General features: G+C 35.6%; 3 protein-coding genes across 5 annotated transcripts in view; 2 read left to right on the forward strand and 1 right to left on the reverse strand.

Annotated features, from left to right (window-relative positions):
* The first annotated feature begins 1046 nt into the window (after nt 1–1046).
* Nucleotides 1047–21530, forward strand: part of LOC125061177 (Down syndrome cell adhesion molecule-like protein 1 homolog) — a 42632-nt gene continuing 22148 nt past the window's right edge. For all 3 annotated transcript variants that reach the window (XM_047666449.1, XM_047666545.1, XM_047666629.1), the window contains exons 1-6: nt 1047–1216; nt 2581–2619; nt 16350–16428; nt 18993–19036; nt 21185–21284; nt 21364–21398. In XM_047666449.1, coding sequence (XP_047522405.1) covers nt 2589–2619; nt 16350–16428; nt 18993–19036; nt 21185–21284; nt 21364–21398 — 289 coding nt within the window. In that variant the 5' untranslated portion in view covers nt 1047–1216; nt 2581–2588. The remainder of the gene's footprint in view (nt 1217–2580; nt 2620–16349; nt 16429–18992; nt 19037–21184; nt 21285–21363; nt 21399–21530) is intronic.
* Nucleotides 12174–14718, forward strand: LOC125061324 (protein ANTAGONIST OF LIKE HETEROCHROMATIN PROTEIN 1-like). The gene is made up of 2 exons (XM_047666744.1): nt 12174–12759; nt 13782–14718. The coding sequence occupies exons 1-2, from the start codon at nt 12449–12451 to the stop codon at nt 14689–14691; spliced, it is 1221 nt and encodes a 406-aa protein (XP_047522700.1). The 5' UTR covers nt 12174–12448; the 3' UTR covers nt 14692–14718.
* LOC125061396 lies at nt 12927–15447 on the reverse strand. Its single transcript, XM_047666872.1, has 2 exons — nt 14899–15447; nt 12927–13670 (listed from the first exon to the last, which is right to left on the reverse strand). The coding sequence occupies exons 1-2, from the start codon at nt 15029–15031 to the stop codon at nt 13024–13026; spliced, it is 780 nt and encodes a 259-aa protein (XP_047522828.1). The 5' UTR covers nt 15032–15447; the 3' UTR covers nt 12927–13023.

Below are 21530 nucleotides of genomic sequence, written 5' to 3' on the forward strand. Positions count from 1 at the left end.
TTGAAAATGCTCAAGCTTTCATTGTTTTCCTCTTCGCTTTTAGCGTTCTTTGTTTCGCAGCGAATAAAAACGCAATTTGAAGCACGTAAACTACAAAAGGCTTTAAACGAGTGCAAAACTCGGAGCTTTAATGGTTTGTAGGCGGCGGCCATTTGTCATCACACACTTTATTTGCCTAAATAAATATTTTTCTATAAATACCTTCGCCCTGAAGTCAAGCAACATACTATTGAAGAGGGTGAACCGGTATCCCGAATTAAAACCTATTGCTAACAATGCCTAAGCATTTGGTGTTCAAATAGGCAAAAGGCACTATAAAATGTATGAAATATACAGTATTGGCAATCAATTGTCAGCTGTACGAGAGCAATAAACAGTTATTGAAGTGGGTGCATGAACATATATGTGCATGTGTGTGTGTATATATATATATATATATATATATATATACCTCATAACCTTAAATATTCCCAGCCGCGTGTCGTATCGTAAATTGGAAATGACGTGTTATTGGGTCGCGACTGCTAAACATAAATTGCATTATCTAACCGCAGAATCAGCTGTTTGTACTCTTATGCCATTTTTGTGCTTATGCCAAAATGTTGTTTAACCAACTTCGACCCGGATATAATATATTGTTATGTTAATAATTAACATTTTGTTTCAATCGGGACGGATTTTTAATAGACTAATTTATACGCAAGATATTTTTCAGTAATGTAATGCACAGCCATGAATAATTATTCCCGGGGTTGAAGCGAATTGAACTAGAGCTAACAGTGGAAAAGAAAGGTATAAAAGCTTTGCCCTTTCTAAAAATACGTAATAAATAGAAGTGGAGAGATGGTTTGGTTCGAATGGCGGGAACGCACACACGGCCGCGTCGACGGCGTCCCGAGCTCACATACGCGAAAAACGACGTGAAATGGAAAAAAGTTAAATATGTATGAGTGCGGGTAAATATATAAATCGGTATATAAAGGAGATATATAAAATAGGTAGGCGAGTGCGGGAGGCTGGATGTATTCGGCTCAGTCGCTCGCGATGCTCCACGCTTCTCTCTCGCCTCGGCCGCAGCCTCCGGGCCTCCGACTTCGCCGACGCTACTCGCGTGTTCTGACGCGTTGAAACTTAAACGGACAGTGTTTATAAACTGTGTAGTGCTATCGCTCAACTTTACAATGTTCGCGCTCCTTGTAGAGCATCGCTAGAGTCGGTGAGTTGGTCGAACTTAACTTTTAAATTAATTTATACAACTCCCTTCCTTCAATCACATATAAATAAATACGATGAACTTATAAAGTTTATATTTGAGTATAAGGGTGAGAATTAATTAACTTTGAATACTATGTTGATGTATTCAATCATAAGGTCGTAGCAACCTTCTCGTAGCTCGTAGCACACGTTTGGTCGTAGTTGAATGCCAAATGCGTAGAGGTTTTATTACGTAGCAGATCTATAAGTCGATATTATACAGCGAATTAAAATCATTTGAGATTTTTAGTCATAGATGTTCCAGCGATTTTCTTGTTGTGGAAATATAAATTCGATAAAAAGTCTATATAAAATCGATTACATTAAATAATAGGTTAATCATGGATAAAATGCCACAGTTGTAACTGTAAAGTGTCGAGTGTCGGGAAAACGACGTGTTATTTTTTCCGACAACTCCTAAGTGAAATTGTAAACTGTGGGGTCATCATAAAAAAGCCAAAATATAATTAGTTTGCACAACTTCTATTTAATTAATTAAAGTCAAAAATAAGTCAAGAAGTGTAGTTTCTGTATCGATAATGTATAACTTACGACCATAGTTTTGAAAAACTAATAAAAAAACAGAGAAAAATATTGTAAACCACTGAGGATACAACGTCTGCTAGAAAATGCAAAATGGTAGACCACAATCAATCATCACGTATAACATAATATGTCATTATTTTACTTCTACTTTATCTAAGTACTTTATTAACTTTACTTACGGTCAAATTCATATTTGTTGGCATTAATTTTCGAATGGCGTGCAACTAAGAGTACAGTATACATGACGAGGTAAAAGTGATACCATGTGCACTTTATCCTACATCTACGATATTAAAATACAAATACTTCATTAATTAAAAAGATGGCAACACCACATCAACAATGCATTTTCATATTGTTTTCTAATCTTTGTCTAATCTCTCACGACTATAGTACGACGACTGTTCTTCGACATTTTACAAACCAAGTAACATTTTTTTCAGTAGAAATATCAGGAATTTAAACAGCTTAGAAGGTCTTAAAGTACCACCAAAGAAAATGTCGTCATGCTCACCTCGGTTTTTGAACATTTGTACATTTATTTTTTTATTCTAATCTATATTAATACATAAAAGAGAAGGAGTTTGGTTTGTAATCATTGATACTACAACTAAGCGATAGCAAAAATTCAAAACGAAATCCTCGACAAAGCTGCATAAGACTTTGAAAATTATTATTATAACGATCACGTCGCGTTCTGTTGCCCATTTTATTACAATTTATTAAGTGTAAAATAGATCATGTGAACAATTTTTTTAAGACAATTATTTTTACTTACAGATGTAACAATGGAAACTGCTTACTACCTCACTCTTTTCTGTAAGTATTAACACAAGTAAAAATAATTATACATTTCTTCTTTTATATAATAGCGTAAATAAGGGTAAAGTTCTGTGTCAAGGTAATTAAAAATGAAGGTCAGGAAAACTTCGCTTTTTATATAAAAAATTGAAGACATTATTTATTTCAAATATTGAATAAAACCTTGAAAATTAGTTTTAGGGAATCTCTTTAGATTTTGTTAGAATTGTGAAGAGACTAACATGTGGAAATCTGGACCTTCTATCAAACCTCTCTTTTGAGGCGTAGCGTTATATGTATATTGTCTAGCATCAACGTGAAGAAAGACCACACTTGATCAATATTCTCAACTTCCATTTGGGTATCATGCTCTATTCAAAAGGGTCAAAACTGTTTTGTGGTCAATTCCCACTTCTTCAGCTAAGTCGTATCTAATGAAATGCCAATCTTGCTCCACTTTTTAAATATGGGCACCCATTTCCGGTCCAAGTCGTACCTGGCCCACAAGATGGAGATTCGTCGTTCACACTCTTAAACTAACTGACTCTTACTCTTCCTTACTCTGCATTAGGTCTATTAACGTTACAATCATTTATCGCGCTTTGAAATTTTCTTTGTTGTAATAAAATAACATAAAATAAAACTTGTGAAAATAGCTGGAAACAATAATACTAATTTGTTTTATAATGGAAATGGTTCCTTTTTAATGTCATCAAGAGCAACCGAACACATTACAATTTTATTTTCCATTTTCACTTTTGTATGAACAATTCAGAAGCTCTTTAGACACTCGTAAGGAAAGGGCGGCGCAGAGGGTCTCGAAATGCCACATTTTGTACGACTGAATAATGCTTTTACAGAGGCCTTTTGAACACGTCCTCAAATTAATGCATTTTGTTAGACATGCAATAAGTAAATCTCACATTCAACTCCCATTAAACGACCAATCGTGTATGCAATAAAAATAATATCATATTTTTGATTCAACCTCTTTGATGTAATACCAATAAGATCGTACATAGAAAGCGCTATTTTAAAAGTGTAGTGAGAAAATACAAAAGGAAAATACTGAGCTCCGCTACTCCACGGTGGCTATTTAAAGAGCTTTTCTGACTGACCGAGAACATTGTCCGACAAACTGAGAATTACTAATCACTAATTAAAATTAACAATTGTTTAGATAGCTGCAAAGAAATTGAGGTGTCTAAAACTATGCGATGTCGTTTATTCTCATTATTATTAGGAACAGTAGTTTAATCGCTTACTACGTTAACCAACAATGTGTGAGGAAAATGATGTTTTCGATATTTCACGTACACAATAGTACACATTTTAAAATAATTTGTGTTTTGATGGTCGGTGTGTGTGGTTCGGCTGACTGAGTTCGCAAATAGCTGTTCAAAGGTCCCAATGACCTTATGTAATTAACGAATTTAGCAAAAGAACACTTAAGACTTTTATCGTCCGACTTAGAACTCAGGTGAAATTTATTACTTATTTCAAAGTACACTATTATGTTATTTATAGAATAAATATTTTATCGATCAAAATAAAAGTAAAACAATGCATGACAATTCGTTTAAGAGTCTAAATGTAATATGTCTGTGAGTCCAGATGACATGTGTGGGGTCACAGGTGACCGCGGGTTCAAAGTTCCCGTTTCCGCACGGGTCTGGGAAGGTATGGAAACAAAAGACGCTCGTTTCCTCAGCAGTTCCGAGCCGTAGGGCGGGAGCGGGCGGGGAACCTCGCACAATAGGGCATTGTTTGTGCCCGGTGACAGGAAAAACTCCGACCTCCGTGTTTCTGTGAATTTTTTATTTCTACCTTTCAATTCTTTCCAATGCCTTCCTTATTCCCTGTAAACCTCTTTGACCGTGTCACAGTTCAAAGCCGTTTGTCGCGGCAAATACTAATCGTAAGTTAGCCAACCGACTGTAAAAAAGGAGACTATTCTTGACCTTTAATTATTTAATTGTTACATCTTAATTTATTTTTTTACCAAATGTGACAACCAATGATAAACGTGTAAAACCAGAAAATACCCACATTTTATTGGAAATTCAATAAAGGAAATGAGTTTTCCAAACTCAGCGTTTCAATACTTATGAGGGTGACATTAGGGCCTGGCCCACCTCCGCGCACGAATTGCTTCCGGTGTATACATATACAACTCTTTATGATTTTATAGAGGTTTTTATTACCAGAAATAATTAAATTTTAATATAAGTTTACTTACATGAGGCGCAATGGTTACACTTAAAATGTAAGATCTTGTTCAGTGTCCAGTGCAGAGCTTAATCATTCACCAAACACCCTCGTTTCTTAAAGATATTCGGTAAATGCACCTTCACTCACAAACACTCATACAGAACTAGAAAAGTGTCAAAAAATTGTGAAAGTCACGTTGAGTGCTTCATGCGTGTGCTACTATTCATTATTTATTCAAATATGAATGCTGCGTTTAGTATTTGTATTTCAAACCTTTTTCCCGAGAGACAAAGAGCACGGATCTTCACTTGATACGATCCTTCCATTGCTCTCTCGCTTCATCCGCTTTCTGGACATTCGCCATACATGTCCGTCGGTTATGGGCACTTTCATTTCATACCATATATATAGATGTATAATCGCTGTATAGAAATATGGAATATACATGTGGTTTAACCGAAGCGTTATAAATTGTATTTCGTAATTTTATGTGGAATTAGCACTATATTGTAAAAGCGACAAAAGTTTGTTTTGTTATTTTTTAAGGAGAAACCTTCTACCTGCGCAAACGAAAACACGACATAGAATTAGTAACTCGTCCTTCCTATCAATTCAGACTTGACTTGGGACTATATTTGCTTGGGTAAGTGTCGTCAAATGTGAACGACTGTAATAGGAAAAACACAGTGTCGCCGAGTCTTGAAGGTTCTCTCAGGAATGTTTCACACATACTTGGAATGGTTAATTGAAACTCTTCAAATCTTTCCTTAAAACGAGCTCGATAGAGCCTGTACTTCTAATTAGCATTTCGTGAGTTAAACGAGTTCCTTTCTGACTCTCGAGGCGAAACAACGCGAGAAAACTTCGGAAACTATGATTTTCCATTTTCCTAGAGCAGCCTTTTCATAAGCTAAATGCGGTAATTATAACTGCGCATTTCATAATTGTTTTGATCAGTACTTTAACAATTAAATTAACAAAAAATTAAGGGTTCAGACGCGCTCTTTGCTTTGATAAATCCGGACATGTAAATACAAATGTTTTCATCTTTGTTGAAAATTTTTGTGTTGAAACAATTAGTTATAATATTCTTAAAGAAATAAATAAAGTTTAACCACTATCAGCAGTAGACTGTGACATACTGTGGGAATAACAGTCAAAGTATAAATAATTAATATAAACGTATATATAGGGAGCCATCTTATAGGGACCTCTCCCTCTGTTGACGTCGACGCATAGGACGAAGCATCTCAATGGAGAATAGTCGGAGAATACTGAGTGTCCATGGGCGGCGGTCACTTAACATAAGGTGAGCCTCCTGCTCATTTGCCCCCTTTTCTATAAAAAAACACCTTAATCATAATGGTGGAGCTCCTCGTAGACAAAGACAAAAGAACACATCGGTTCAGTCGTTCAGGTAGTCCACAATAATTGAAAAGTATGTATTCGTTTTTAATGATTACGGTATTTTACTTTTGAATGCCATTACGACGGCAGTAACTGTCCAGAACGATTCTCGAATTCGATAATTGAGTCATACATATTCATTACTTTCAGTCAATTCGGAAAACTCTATATTAATGTTAATATTAAGCCGAATACCCACTTTCCCGTCATTAAAAGTTATTCTCCTGCTAGAGATGTCAATCGACTTGTCACTGTAGTTGCAAATATAAAGATGTATTTTTGTATTGTAGTCGTAATTATATTAAAGCAAGGGGTCGCGAGGTGCGCTGGTTGTAGTGTAGGGCTATGAGTCAGTACAATAGGTCACATCCACTAAAGGAAGGAGATACTTCTGCAATGGCAATACCTGTAAAAGTTAGTAGTAAAAAAAATGCTTTCGAAAACTTAAATAAATGTCTTCCGCTCCTAGTAAATACGTACTGTTAAGGTTAGCCGCGGGGCCAGCGGGGTCTGAGGTTTGAAGGGTTTGAAACTTGAAACCTTACCAGAGAATTAAAAAGAAATGTTTTCCCTTCAAATATCCGCAATGATAATTCACTGTCCAAATTGAAATGCTACACTCACACTGCATGTAGCACGCGTTTGGGGGTTATTAAGCTATTATATATATATAATATTATATATATATTATATTAAGCCATATTTCCCGGAAATATAGAATGTAAATAATATAATAAATCCCCTACCAAAAACTATATTACATAATTACAATAGTGAGAATGGTTAAATTGCTTTCAAAAACTTGGTCCAAAAGTTTACGTTTAAAGGTAAATTTTTAATTTGAGGATGCGCGGTGACCTGGGCCGGACGGGGCCCGCAAGTCTTTTTATTTCTTTCATAGCACAAAGGGTAAACGAGCCAACATGACGACTTAAAAAGGGCAGCCCATAGACACCCATTTTAGCCCATAGACACCCAACGACTTCAAATCCTTAGGGGGTTTAAGGATTTGAAGTCATATTATCTGGGAATTTAGAAAATAAATTATATCGCCCGTGTTTCGTAATTGCCTTACCTGTGAAGGCTTTCACATTCTCAGGTGAATGCATTGAAGCTCTCCGCAAATTTCTTGAGTCGAGGACAAAGGTGGTGAGGATTTTCTTTTAAATTTTCATCTCTCACGGACAAACAGCCTGGCCAAATATAATGATGCATGCGGATGAAAATAACTCGATCCACATCTCTTCTGTCAACTTCGCACCATTTCATACCACTCCAATTCTCGCAAATGAACCAAATCGTGCTAACCGTTGAAAAAACCCTTCATACGTTTTTGATGTATTGTTGATTGTTTTTAATGTAAAAAATTAAATAAATAAATATTTATTATTATTCTCTTCCCCGACATGATGAAAGTTTAATATAATAATAATTTATTTATTTAAGCAGACAATCATAAGTCCATAAGTCATAGTTATTGTCGTGTTAGTCACAATATGGTACTGAACAATAACCTATCACGGAATGACACACACAACACAATTTCACTTTTTATTTATTACTTAAAGAGAGGGACACTTTGTTTGTACTATAATAACCTTCGAAAACTTCATTATATTAAATAAACCTTAAATCCTACCAAGACGTTGTTACGCCATCGCGTTTTAACACACGCCTAACGCCATCTATTACTTAAACAAATAATTAATTTAGACATTCCGCCCACCAAGGACGAGTCCTTTCAACATTAGAGTTGCACAAAATTTTGATAGAATTACTTTCATAACAAACAAAAAAAATAACATGTTCAGTTAAACATAACATAAAGTTCATCAAGAAAAAACAAGTTAAAGAATTCGAATATTATACTAGGTAAATACGTTAATAATAAATCTAAAATCTACAACAATGAAAAGAAAGAATTATTATAACATTCGTAATTGAATCAAACTTGCCGCCCACCATGATGTAACAAAAAAAAACTAAAATCTATTTCTGAAGTATACTTATTTTACTTAAAGGTCTCTTTATAAGGCCATTCTTAACATTTTATGGTTATCACTCTAGTGATATTATCAGGACCAGTATGTTTTTCTACAATTTTACCTAATAACCATTTACACGGTGGCAAGTTTTCTTCCCTAACAATACAAATATCATTTATACAAGGGTCTTCAAGTTTCGAATTCCACTTATATCTTTGACTTAAACTTAACAAATATTCTTTAGACCATTTTTTCCAAAATTTTACAACAATTTTCTGCATGACATTCCATCTTTCTTTAGGATTTTCATTAAAATTAATAACTGATGTGTCATCAACAATATTTACAAGAGGTTCACCAATCAATAAATGACCTGGTGTTAATGGGAGAGGGTCATCTGCTACGTCACTAAGCAATGAAATCGGTCTTGAATTTAAGCAAGCCTCAACCTGTGATAGAACAGTAACCAGTTCTTCATATGTCATTAAATTATCACCTATTGCCTTGTTCAAATGTGTTTTAACAGATCGCACTCCGGCTTCCCAAATGCCTCCAAAATTTGGTGCTTGAGGTGGAATAAAATGCCACGTTGTTAATTCAGATGTGAGTAATTTTGCAATCTCATCAGGTATGTTTGATTTAGACCGATCAAACATGTCTCTCAATTGTTTATTGGCACCAACAAAATTTGTGCCATTGTCGCTATACAGATCTCGACAATAACCACGCCTAGCGATAAATCTTCGAAAAGCTGCAATAAAAGCCTTAGAAGTCAAATCGGTGACTAATTCAATATGTATAGCTCGTGTTACCATACATACGAAGAGACAAATATAACTCTTGTAGGTCTTAGCTCCTCGTCCTGGAGAAAATTTTATATGATATGGACCTGCATAATCAACGCCGGTTGCTAAAAATGGTTTACTCGGCTTAAGTCGTGCATCAGGAAGTTGGCCCATAAGCTGTACTCTTGCTGCTTTAGAATATCTTAAACAGGTAATACATTTCCGATAGTACTTCTTGACCTGATCTCGAACTCGTACAATCCAATACTTTGAACGAAGAAAGTTTAGCATTATTTGAGGACCGCCATGCAAAGTCTTTTCGTGTGCATCTGAAATTAATAAATTAGTAAGGTGAGACTTAGCAGGTATAATAATGGGATGTCTTGCATCATAGCTTTCGTTGGCCATGCTTATTCGACCGCCTACCCTTAAAATCCCATTTTTGTCTAAAATGGGACAAAGAGTGCGTAACACGCTCTTTTTAGGTACTTCTTTTCCATTTGCTATAACTGTTATTTCTTCGCCAAATGCAAATTGTTGCACTTGCTTTATGCAGACTTCTAGTGTTTTATTGATTTCTGTGACTGTTATAAATTTAGGTAAGGTTTTTCGATCTTCTTTTCTCATTACAAATCTTCGACAATATGATATTACTCTCAACATTTTTACTAAATTAGAAAATTTAATCCATTCAAAATTTTCATTCCTTTCTATGATATTCATTGAAACTATTTTTTCTTCTTCATTTGTATCACCGATTTCTAAATCTTCAATTTGAATATTCGTGTTTCTTAACCATTGTGGACCTTCCCACCATAGAGTGTGAGACAGTAATTCAAGCGGACTCAGACCTCTTGACGCGCAATCAGCTGGGTTTGCTTCAGATGAAACATGACCCCACTGAGAGTATTCCATAATAGAAAGTATTTCTGAGACACGATTACTAACGAAAGTCATCCATTTACTTGGTCCACCTTTAAGCCATGCCAAAACTATTGTTGAATCCGTCCATCCAAACAGATCATTTTTAGGTATTTTCATAATTTGAGATATTTCGTTAATTAATTTTGATGCTAGTACAGCACCGCACAGTTCTAGTCGAGGAATAGAAATTTTCTTCTCAATTGGAGCTACCTTTGTTTTTGCGGATACTAATCGAACTTCTATTTTATCATCTGAACTAATTACACGAATGTATACTGCGGCTGAGTAAGCTGAACAAGATGCATCTGAAAATGCATGTAATTCAACTCGACTTTTGCGGGTGTAACCTAACCATCTGGGAATTTGTAATTGCTGAATATGAATAAGATCATTTCTAAAATTAAACCACAATTCACAAAATTCACTTGACAAAGGATCGTCCCAATCAAGATGTGCTTTCCAAATCTGCTGGATCAAAAGCTTTGCTAATACTACAACTGGTGAAATCCAACCTAGAGGGTCATACAAACGGGCAATATTAGACAAAACTTGTCTTTTGGTAACAGGATATGTTATTTCTGGTAAAGCAACAACGTATTCGAAACTATCAGTTTCTCTATTCCATTGGACGCCAAGGACCTTTATCATATTATCTGTTTTAATTGGCAAAGACGTCTCCTCTTTATTGTTTTGCTTTCCAATGTAATGCAATAACTCCTTACTATTGCTTGTCCATTTTTGCAATTGAAAGCCACCAGATGTCATTAAAGCATTCATTTCATCGTATACTTCTTTAGCTTCATCAATAGTCTCAGTTCCTGTCATCAAATCATCAACGTAAAAATCAGTATTTGTAATAGACGCTGCCACTGGAAACTTCCTCTTCTCTTCATCTGCCAGTCGTTGTAAAGTCTTTACAGCTAGGTACGGAGCACAAGCTGTTCCAAAAGTTAGCGTAAGTAACTTATAATGTTCCACAGGCATGTCTGGATGTGGCCTCCATAAAATCCGCTGAAAATTAGTTTGCGCAGAATCAATTAATACTTGTCTATACATCTTAACTAAATCAGCAACAATACTAATTCGATGAGTTCGCCACCTCATTAAAATATGTCTTAAATCTTGCTGGATTTTCGGTCCAACCATAAGATCGTCATTTAGCGAAACATCATTCATACCCTTACTAGATGCATTGAAAACCACGCGCACTTTAGTGGTTTCCTTATCTTCTCTCACCACTGCATGGTGAGGAAGATACACTGCAGTACTGTTATCCACATCATCTTCTGCAACTCGAGACATGTGGCCAAGTGTCAAATATTCTTCAATCACTTTTGTATACTCTTCACGTAACCAAAAATTATTAGATAATCTTCTTTCTAACGACACCAATCTTTTCATTGCAATATCCATAGATTGTCCATACTGACATTCTGGATCCTTATTTTTAAATGGTAATGTAACAATGAACCTTCCATTCTCATTTCTAGTAGTCGTAGCCTCATAAAGTGTTTCACACATTTGCTCTTCAACAGAAAGTCTCTTCTGAATCCTATCTGGTTCAGCCTCTATCTCCCAAAAACGTTTTAGATAATCATCTTCCTGTTCGACTTGCAAATGTAAACTCGTAATGTTAGCTGTGGAATAAGTATCAGACATTTTTCCCGATAAAACCCAACCAAAGGCCGTATTTTGTGCGATAAGTTTTCCTTTGGGTTGTTTTATTAGGCCATCTAACAATATATCTGAGTATACCTCAGCTCCTACCAATAAATCTATTTTACCTGGTATAGTATAACCTGGATCAGCTAATTCTAACGTAGAAAGTTCCTTCCAATCAGGTAAATCAATTCTGTCACAAGGCAGCATATCAGTGAGTGACCGTAACACGTAAGCATTAACTCGAATTAAACATTCTGGATTATGGCGAGATTCTAAATACAATATAACTAAATATTTTACATGCATTTGACCATCTCCCAGACCTGAAACATTACTATTAACAGATAATTTTTTTTAAATTTAACAATTGAGCAGCCGCTTCTGTGATAAACGAAGCTTGCGAGCCTTGATCTAACAAAACCCGCAATATACTCCTATTTCCACTCCTGGACCTCGCCTTGACGACAGCTGTCGCCAGAAGCACTTGTTGATTGTGCCCTTGACGTTTTGCAAAATTTGCTACAATCGATGTACTTGTGAGAGGGACACTTTGTTTGTACTATAATAACCTTCGAAAACTTCATTATATTAAATAAACCTTAAGGGTCCGTTCACACAGACCGGCTCGGAGAGCATCGGCCTGCTTTTTTCTTTTCACACAGACCGGGTCGTATACGCTTGGAATTGGCCGGAGCGGAGCCGCCAACTATTTCACATCGACCGGCTGGAAGAGATCTGAAAGCGGGTGCGGTTGGATGTGCTCGGAGCCGGTCGGATGCGCTCGGAGTCGGGTGGATACACTACAAAGGCAGTGCCAGTATTCCGCGCAGTCTAAGTTTTGTTTTCGGTGTGTTAACGTGTGCTTTTCGAAACATGGATTTAGATAGCTCCGACGAAGAAATATATTTGTTAGCAAGATTACTTGAAATAGAACATAGGAAACGTAAGCGCAAGCGGAAACAAATATGGGTAAAACATATTTGGAAAAACAGACTAATCCATGGGGAGTTTCACACCATTTTCGAGGAATTGAAGAGAGATAGCCTAAAATTTTATGAGTATTATCGTATGGAATATTGGCAATTTTTGAAATTGACAGATTTGTTAAGAGTACATATAACAAAAAAGACTACAAATTATCGTTGCACCATTACAGCCGAAGAAAGGTTAACGGTAACTTTAAGGTAAATAAAAAACAATTATTTATACTAATCATGTTATTTAGATCACAAAATCACAGCCCTCCATTTATTAAGCATTGTTTACGTTAATGAAATGTAAATTACTTATACTAATCATGTTAAATAACACAAACATCTAAATAGATCACAAAATCACAGCCCTCCGTTTATTAAGCATTATTTACGTTAATGAAATGTAATTAAATAGTACAGATTTGTGTGTGTTTAATTATTATTATTATAATTATTATTGTTTTTGATTGTTTATTATTTTGTATTTTGTGTGCTGGTATTGTACCCGTAAGTAGTCTGATCTGGATAGTTTTGAGGAATATAGGTTTCGTTTGACACTAGGTAAGTAGATTGATTAGTCGATGGCGGTGAATTTATAGACAAAGAATAATTCAAATCTGTACTATTTTCATACAGACTTAATTCAGCTTCATTAACAATGTTAAACACGCGCCTTTTAATTCGTGCTTGGACTTCTTTTGGGAATGTTTCCACTGTATCTGACATAGACAAAAAAAAATTACGTAATGCCTTGTCACGGGGTGTAGTATTTCTTTTTTCTTCAAGATACTCTTCGAAAACCGTAGCAACATCTTTGCTTAAGCGTGGTCTCTTTTTCGAGCCAGAAGTACTTGCAAGCGATTCAACTTCAGAATGGTCAGAACGTTTAGATGATGTCGATGGTGGTGGTATTGGTGTGCCAGGCTCTGAATCATCCGATGATAATGTTACATTAGATATTTGGTTTCGATTGCGAAAAAATGGTATTATAAAAGAAAGTTCTTTTTCAAATTTTATCAATTTGGACGTAGTTGCACCATCGCCACTCTTGCCTTTTCGGTTATAATAGGCTTTTCTGAAGTTATCTCGCAGTTTCTTCCAACGATCCTGGCACTGCGTCACTGGAAAGAACAGAAATGAAAAATTAATAACATAACTCTTTTTTATTTTATAGTTCGTTTTGGTACGGCAGTCTTATATTTCTATTTTGTGTGTTTGTTTTATTTTTACAGATTCCTCATCACTGGTTGCAGTTTCAAAAACTTGTCATTTAATTTTCGAATGGGAATTTCTACAGTTCATTCAATTATTCATGAGACAATCAGAGTAATTTGTGATGTTTTGATGCCCATAGTTATGCAGATGCCAGATGAAGAAATGTGGGAAAAGGTTTCACGTGATTTCTTTAATATTTGGAATTTTCCTAACTGTTTGGGCGCTATAGACGGAAAGCATGTCAATATACAGGCACCAGATAATAGTGGAAGCTTATACTATAATTATAAAAACTTTTTCAGTACAGTGTTACTAGCTGTGGTCGACGCGAAATACAGTTTTTTAATTGTTGATGTCGGATCATATGGTAAAAATAGCGACGGCGGAATTTTACAGAATTCAAAATTTTGGAAAAAACTCAACACCAATAAGTTAAAGCTGCCCCCAAATAAACCTCTACCTAGTACCACTGAAAGCTTACCACATGTTTTTATAGGAGACGAGGCATTTCCTTTGAGCAATAATATATTGCGGCCGTATCCAAGAGAACAAGCAAGAACAGAATTATCAAAAAAAGTATTTAATCTGCGTTTAAGCAGGGCAAGAAAAGTCGTAGAATGTGCATTTGGAATGCTAACTCAAAGATTTGAAATTTATCAAAAACGAATGAAAATTCAGCCGAAGTACTGTGATTTAATTATATTAGCAACTACATGTTTACATAATTTTTTAATAGAAAATCGGACGCCAGGACAAGAGAATGAATTTCACAGCAATATAAATTTATTAACAGCAATAACAGACAATAATAATGAAAACAGTTCTAATAGCGACGCAGTTCTAACCACAAGGAATAAATTTAAGGATTATTTTTCATCAAGTGGTGCTTTAGATTGGCAAGATCAAGTGGCTACGCGAGTTTCTTAAGTTATATTTAATAAAAATTGTCTACTACATAAGTATATTCTAACGATCAGATACTCAAACGAGTTTTTAAAGTAAGGGCGCATTTAAACTCATGTTATTCCTATTTTGACTTTGAATCTAACACGTCGCACGAGTTTAAGAAGCCCTTGCTTTAAAATTCGTTTGAGTATCTGGGGGTAGGTGTAAAACAATGAAAACCTTACTTACCACTTATTCCGAGACATTTGCTAATTTCCTCCCATGCATTGTCTTTCATTATCCGATCGCTATATGATGGCTTGGTTATGTCAAATAAACACTCATATTTTGACACGAGTATTATTAATTTTTCATCATTCATCTTTTCGTACAAGTACGCACAACTATTACGTTCAAATGTTGCTATCAAAATGGCGGTCGGCGCGGCCGCAGCGGGCACGCAATCGGAGCCGATCGGCTACGCGATAGAGAAAGAGCACGCAATCGGAGCCCATCGGCTGCGCGAGCGAGAAAGAGCACGCAATCGGAGCCGACAGGCTGCGCAAGCGAGAAAGAGCACGCAATCAGAGCCGATCGGCTGCGCGAGCGAGAAAGAGCACGCAAGCGGAGCCGGTCGGCTCCTTTTATTACTTCACACGAAGCGCGTTCAGGCATTTTTAATGACAAAAAAGGTGCAAATGCAAAAATAAACTTTACTACAATCACTCAAAACACTGTTTCCAACGTGATAAAAATCTGCTCTCCTCTCCGAGCCGGTCTGTGTGAACGGACCCTAAATCCTACCAAGACGTTGTTACGCCATCGCGTTTTAACACACGCCTAACGCCATCTATTACTTAAACAAATAATTAATTTAGACAGGTACTAAATATTATATTTAAAACAAAACGATACTCACAATTTTTATGTTTTGGACAAAATGCGATAAATTCTAAAATGGTACACGTCACTGCCACCCCTATCACCAAGTAGCTGATCACTGTTCACGCGGTTCGTTGAATGTTTGGTATTATGAAACTTGGAGACGAAGACTGGAAGACCAATTTTTATTACGCCAACGATCCGCCCGAGAAGACGTTTCAAAAATTTCAACCATAAGGGTACACAAACGGCGATTTATGTGATTTATTAATATGGCCTACAACTTTCAACCCATCAAATTTCCGTCTGTTCTTGACCAAATGTCACAAATTCGATGCCGCTAGGTGTCGCCGTTAAGGCAGGCCGTTAATTAAATTTCTAAATTCTCTTCTTACCTGATTTTGGAGTCTCTATACGAAAACATCAAAGCAACAACCCCCTCGAAATAAAAGGCGACGAATGAATGAATGAAACGTGGTAATTCAACTTTATATACTCGTAGTAGGTATACTAAAATAAAAAAATGCTATCTTGTGTTTTTGTGCACAACACATTTCTACAATATTTTTTAATAAAAATACGTTATTCGCATCGTCGACTCGTGGATGGATTGAGGAAATGATTCGTCGAGTTTTTATGTAATAAAGAGAAAACAATTTTAATACCTATGAGAATCTTATTTTGAATGGCACGTGCTTGCGAAACAACATAATTAACGGGAGATCCGTATAGCGTGCACCGACGAGTGTTAGCGACCGCTGCGTTTCACGCCGATATAATTGCAGAGGTTGTTGATGTGTTTCTTTTTTGCTCCTCAGCGGCCGCGGCGCTGGCGTGGGGGCTCTGTTCATGCTCGCTGCCACCCTCCTCCACCGCCCGCCCTACCCACGTAAAACGGTTCGTATTTTTCATTGTTGCTTTAAAGCCTTATAGGTTTGCTTTTTTATGCTTTTCTGCAGGAGATAAACGCCCGGAAGGCGATGTTCTGTTTCTGAGAGAGGTCTGCGGTACGACTATGCGTACAACATTGTATTTCAGTGGTTTAACTATGATATAATTATCCATTATATATTATACTCCATTGTCAATTTACTTATGAAATTAGTTATACTGTAAATTTCGCTCTCTGTAATAATTTTGAAAGTTAATCTTTCGTGCATGTGCAAGGCAAATGGGAAAGCTTTTAAGTCCGTACTGGTGTATGGAATAATTCTGACTGAATTCGCATCGTCGGTATTCAAAGTAGAGATACACGCACGAAAACAATTTCACACGCCGTAAAATCTCAAAGCCATTTTAAAATTCGAGTTCATTTTAAATAAAAATCCATTTTTGGAATGAAACGTTCAATTCCGTAAAACACGAATACTCGTTTTGGCCTCGGCTGCGACCGACTCTCGCCATCACCAGTAACCGAGATACAAGTCAATACTAGCAATTGTAAAACAGTTTTACTTAGTTTTGTAGGGTTATCACTTCAAGAAATAGATTTATTATGCGCCGACCTGCAAGTTGATTGAAGGGTTAGGTTAGGTTAGTAATAAATAAATTAATGTATCCCATACTATACGAATACGAATACACGAAAATTGACCGGTTTCGTATCTTCAGTGGCAAGGACATTCGTATAGGAAAAGTAAATTTGTATGGACTGGTGAGATTTAGCTCTTATCTCACATAACAATTGAATATATTGATAAGATATCAGGGCAGGCTAATTAGCAAGCACCTTAGTGTCGAAGTTGATTGTTTGATTTCATTTTTTAATATAAAAATAATGGTTCCTATAAACTAATATGACAACATAAAATGACAAAATCACATAAAGATAAGAATATCTATATTATATCCGTGGCCCCAACTAGAATTAAGTTGAACGGTGCCATAAAAGTAAGCTCGCTACAGTATACAGTATTACTTATTTCGCCATATGTATACTTATGCAGCGAATGGGTGTATCAAACCCAGTACCCCAGTTTAGAAGTACCCAAATAAAGTCGAAATCTGGGCTCGTGTGGACCTTCCATAGAAGTCACGTAAACAATTCGCGAAGCCAGTTAGTATGCGTGTCCTACATACGGATTGCATTGACTCAGGCTTTTGAAAGATTAATGGCGTGCCACTGCAATATATTGCCCTCGCCGGTCGCCGTTCGCAAGTTGACAACAAAAGATCTAAACTCCTGTCGAAAAATGTATTGATCGGGCTTTTTCGAATGTGCACATCTTCTGCTGAAAATATTAAAAAGTCCAAGCAAAATGCATTTTGTGACTACTATAGCGTGCTAAAAACCGCTTTACTAGATTGAGAATGTGGAGGTTAAATTTATGAATATGCATCATCCATCAATGCCAAATAATAAACGTGTACAAAGAAAGATAGAGCCGTCCGCAGCTGCTTACGTGTAAATAAATGAGCGTATCCATCATCGATATCGGTTCAAAGAGAAATATTTCTAATAGAGCGATTACGATTCTGTTTGTGCCGGCGTTTTTCGGCATCTCTTTACATCATTATCATAAAATTTAAGTTCAAAATGAATGTGACTTAATTTGCATTGATTGTTAATACACAAATTAATTTAATATTCCACGGTCGGCTTATAAACTGCAAACGCAAGCGTAGCAGTCGTTATGTGGAACGTCAGCTGTATCGACAGGGCGTATGGTATGATGGATGTGCTGGGCGTCTCCCGTCGCCCCGTGCCCTCCGAGCACCCTCAGAAGCATTTCTCAAATTCTGATTAAATTTATTAAATTCCAATAAACAAGGAATTTGCCTTAAATTAAGGAAGTGTATTTTTGTTAAAAAATATCAATTAGTGTTATAATTCATATGAAAATTAATATTTTTAAAATACTAGATAAAAACTTTTTAAATACAACATGTCTTATTTTTTATTTGTACGAAAAGGCTCAAAATATGGCTTCAAATTGTGGTATTGTGTTTGATGCGAGTTCCTAGTGTTAGTTGGTTCATAATGATATTATGTCACGATACATGTGTAAGTCAAATCGACCGAGCTCTTCGCCGGTGGATTGTATGCGATACATATGTATACACATTTAAAATTGTTCAAATTATGGTATTTTGCACATGTCAAAAAAGCCCCGTGTCAAAGAGAAAATTTAAAGGAACCCGGGACAATGTCCTTTTATGGAGTCGGAAGAGCCCCATCAAGTGGAGGTGAGGAGCAGTGTGAAGAGGCCGGCCGGTATTGTCTGCCGAAGGTGACGCTCCATTGTTTCCGAGGGCTCTCGACGCTTTTTAATTTATAGCAAACTTGTTATGTGAATAAGAAAGGTGTAGTAATAAGTTACGCGGGTCGGGGCTCTATTGTACTGTTCTCCCTTATTATCTTGCGCTACTACTTTTTATCTATTTAAGCACATCAGAAGAACGAAGAAATGCTATATTTTTAACAAATTTCTGATTCAACGTACATTCATGTTATTTCGCAGATGGCGGATGGGCGGACTCGTAACATACAATGATAAAATAATTGGTGAGTAAGACATACAAGATTAATTCGTCTTGTAAGTAGTTTTATTGAATGCACAATATAACATATGACATAATATTATTTATATATTATGAGAAGTAATTCGTTATTTATCGCGATAAAGATATAATTATGTTTCCACATGTACTCACTCGCTGCCGTAAATTAGACGGGAATTTTGAATGGTGATTTATTCGCAGAATCTCATTTAAATGAGATGAAATAAATTGGAGCTTACTATTTGTCAAACACTCTGCTGGGAGCGTTCCGATCCCACGGATTCGATTTGCACAAAATTTAATTGAAAATCGAAATTGGCGAATGAAATAAAAGCCGTTCGAGATTATCCTTCGTCGTTTCAATGCTCATTTTTATTAATCTGTGCTTCTGTACAAGTACTCGGAGCGTGGCTCGGTGTTATGTGATAAACTCTATTGAGTCCGTAGGAACGTTACTCTGAAGCGTTCTTAATCTTTCGCTAAAACGGGAAGCAAGTTGGACTCTTTTGTCAACGAATTCATCGCGATGTTTGCTTTATAAATGTCTGAAAATGTAAAACACAATGATGAAACATTTTACGTCTGTATTGTATCGTAATATACTATCTGCAGGTAAATAGGGTGCTATTTAACCTAAGTTTGCTATTTAATTTGCGCAATTTGGTCGTAAAGTACTATGAGTCTGATCGCCGTGAAGTAGCATCATTGAGTCATGATGTCCGTCCTTGGAACCGTCCGTCAGATGTCAACGGTGATGAGGGTACATGCATAAGTCCTAATTGGAAATCAACTATAAACTCGAAAGGGTTTGATGCCACACTACGACGATCCTTATTTTTTAAGTTACAGCCACTTTTCTAATTCTTAATTTAAATAACTTTATTTCTACTCCTCTTGCTATGCCATGCGGTTCTGATACTCACTTTGATACAAACTCACACAGCGCTCTCAAATCACACGTGAAGGAATCATATTACGATTTGGCATTCTGATAAATAATAACCGCGACAAAAGCGCCGCTCGAGTGAGAATGTTTGCTGCCATATAAATGAACCGAGTGTCTGATGAATAGATGAAATAAATAAAAATAGTGAGCTGAGTTAGGTCGCATCTGTATTGCCACAACAATATTTTGCAGAGCATATTTAACTATAGAAAAGTTAAGGAACTGAAAATAAAACACGTAGGTACAATATACACATAAAACCTTTAAACAACGTAAAGTCTGAAATGTTACATAATTTGATAAGGATCATCTCAGTAAAATATGACTTAAAACTGGAAGTAACTATATAACAAGCTAAATATTAATTTTAAATTTTAAGCTAAGCTTTGTGGTAACATTGCTTAGTAAATGCGCACATGGTATTCCTGGGTTCAATTAAGTACCATTAATTATTAATAAAACAAATCTGTTACTAAGTGTAACAAATGTACCTCAATTGCTTCGGAATTTTTAAAATAAGCTTTGCAATTGATTATGTAGAAATAGTGTAGATATGTAAAAACCCATGTAACGCATTAAAATCAGCAATTGTAAGCTTCATGATTGTTTTAGTTTATTTTTTGTTGAATAAATAATTAAATTAAAGTTTATTTAATAAATATAATAGACTTAGAAAGTAAAACAACCTAAAAATTAGATTAAGGCTCTGAATAAATCTATAGACCTATAATTATTTTCAGTCATTTGCCATCATACGAAATGATTTTAAAGAATTCTATTCAGTTTTTATGAATGTTAGATAAAACATAGGTAATATTATTTTAGTTTGTTTGATCTTTGAACCTCTCCTTGAAGTACCAACACTAGTTTATCTTCTTTATAGACCTCTTGCTAAATGTTGTAATTACTGTTACAAAATATTTTATGAAAAACTGAGGTGAGTGACAAAAGTACTTCTATTAGGGAAATGTGAGTTGAAATCACGGATTATCAGAATACCAAGGCTGAACCAAATATTAACGTAAGTGAAAGTTCAAACCACGTAAGGTTTAACTTTTGTCAAATAATTTATATTTTCTATATAAAACGTATTTCAGTATTTATCATATAGTTATCATAGAGTATATATCATATATTCAGTCGAAAAAAGTATTAAAAATGGCTTCAAAGGGCTAAGGATTTACATACTTTGTACAACATCCACAGTTTCGGACAATGGTAGCCTCTACAGTGCGAAGACTAAAAAGAAATTTAAGCTGTGTGTGTGTTATCAAAGGACTGCATCTGCACACAACAAACAATTCAAGTAAGGTATACTTTTAATATTTACTTTTCAACTTATTATGTACCCTATTTTTACACGTTTTGCATTTTCTTGTTTTCAGAAAACGTATCACTGATTTACACCAAGAATACAATAGTAAGTATTAATTTCGTTAGTTTCTGTCGTCAGAATGAAGTCTTATGTTCAGTTCTATGTGAAATTACATATTGGAATTGGAGTCATATACATTATAACGCAGTGAGTGCTAAGCTAGGCATGTACCTATTA

Source organism: Pieris napi, chromosome 1 (assembly GCF_905475465.1).
Source record: "Pieris napi chromosome 1, ilPieNapi1.2, whole genome shotgun sequence".
NCBI lineage: Eukaryota > Metazoa > Arthropoda > Insecta > Lepidoptera > Pieridae > Pieris > Pieris napi.

What these genes read in the sequence shown, in the direction of transcription:
- LOC125061396 (XM_047666872.1), bottom strand. Translation starts at nt 15,031, where the DNA reads ATGAATGATGAAAAATTAATAATACTCGTGTCAAAATATGAGTGTTTA. An exon ending in CAAATGTCTCGGAATAAGTG is followed by an intron (nt 13,671 to 14,898) that starts GTAAGTAAGGTT and finishes TGTTCTTTCCAG; the next exon opens with TGACGCAGTGCCAGGATCGT.
- LOC125061324 (XM_047666744.1), top strand. Translation starts at nt 12,449, where the DNA reads ATGGATTTAGATAGCTCCGACGAAGAAATATATTTGTTAGCAAGATTA. An exon ending in AGGTTAACGGTAACTTTAAG is followed by an intron (nt 12,760 to 13,781) that starts GTAAATAAAAAA and finishes TTATTTTTACAG; the next exon opens with ATTCCTCATCACTGGTTGCA.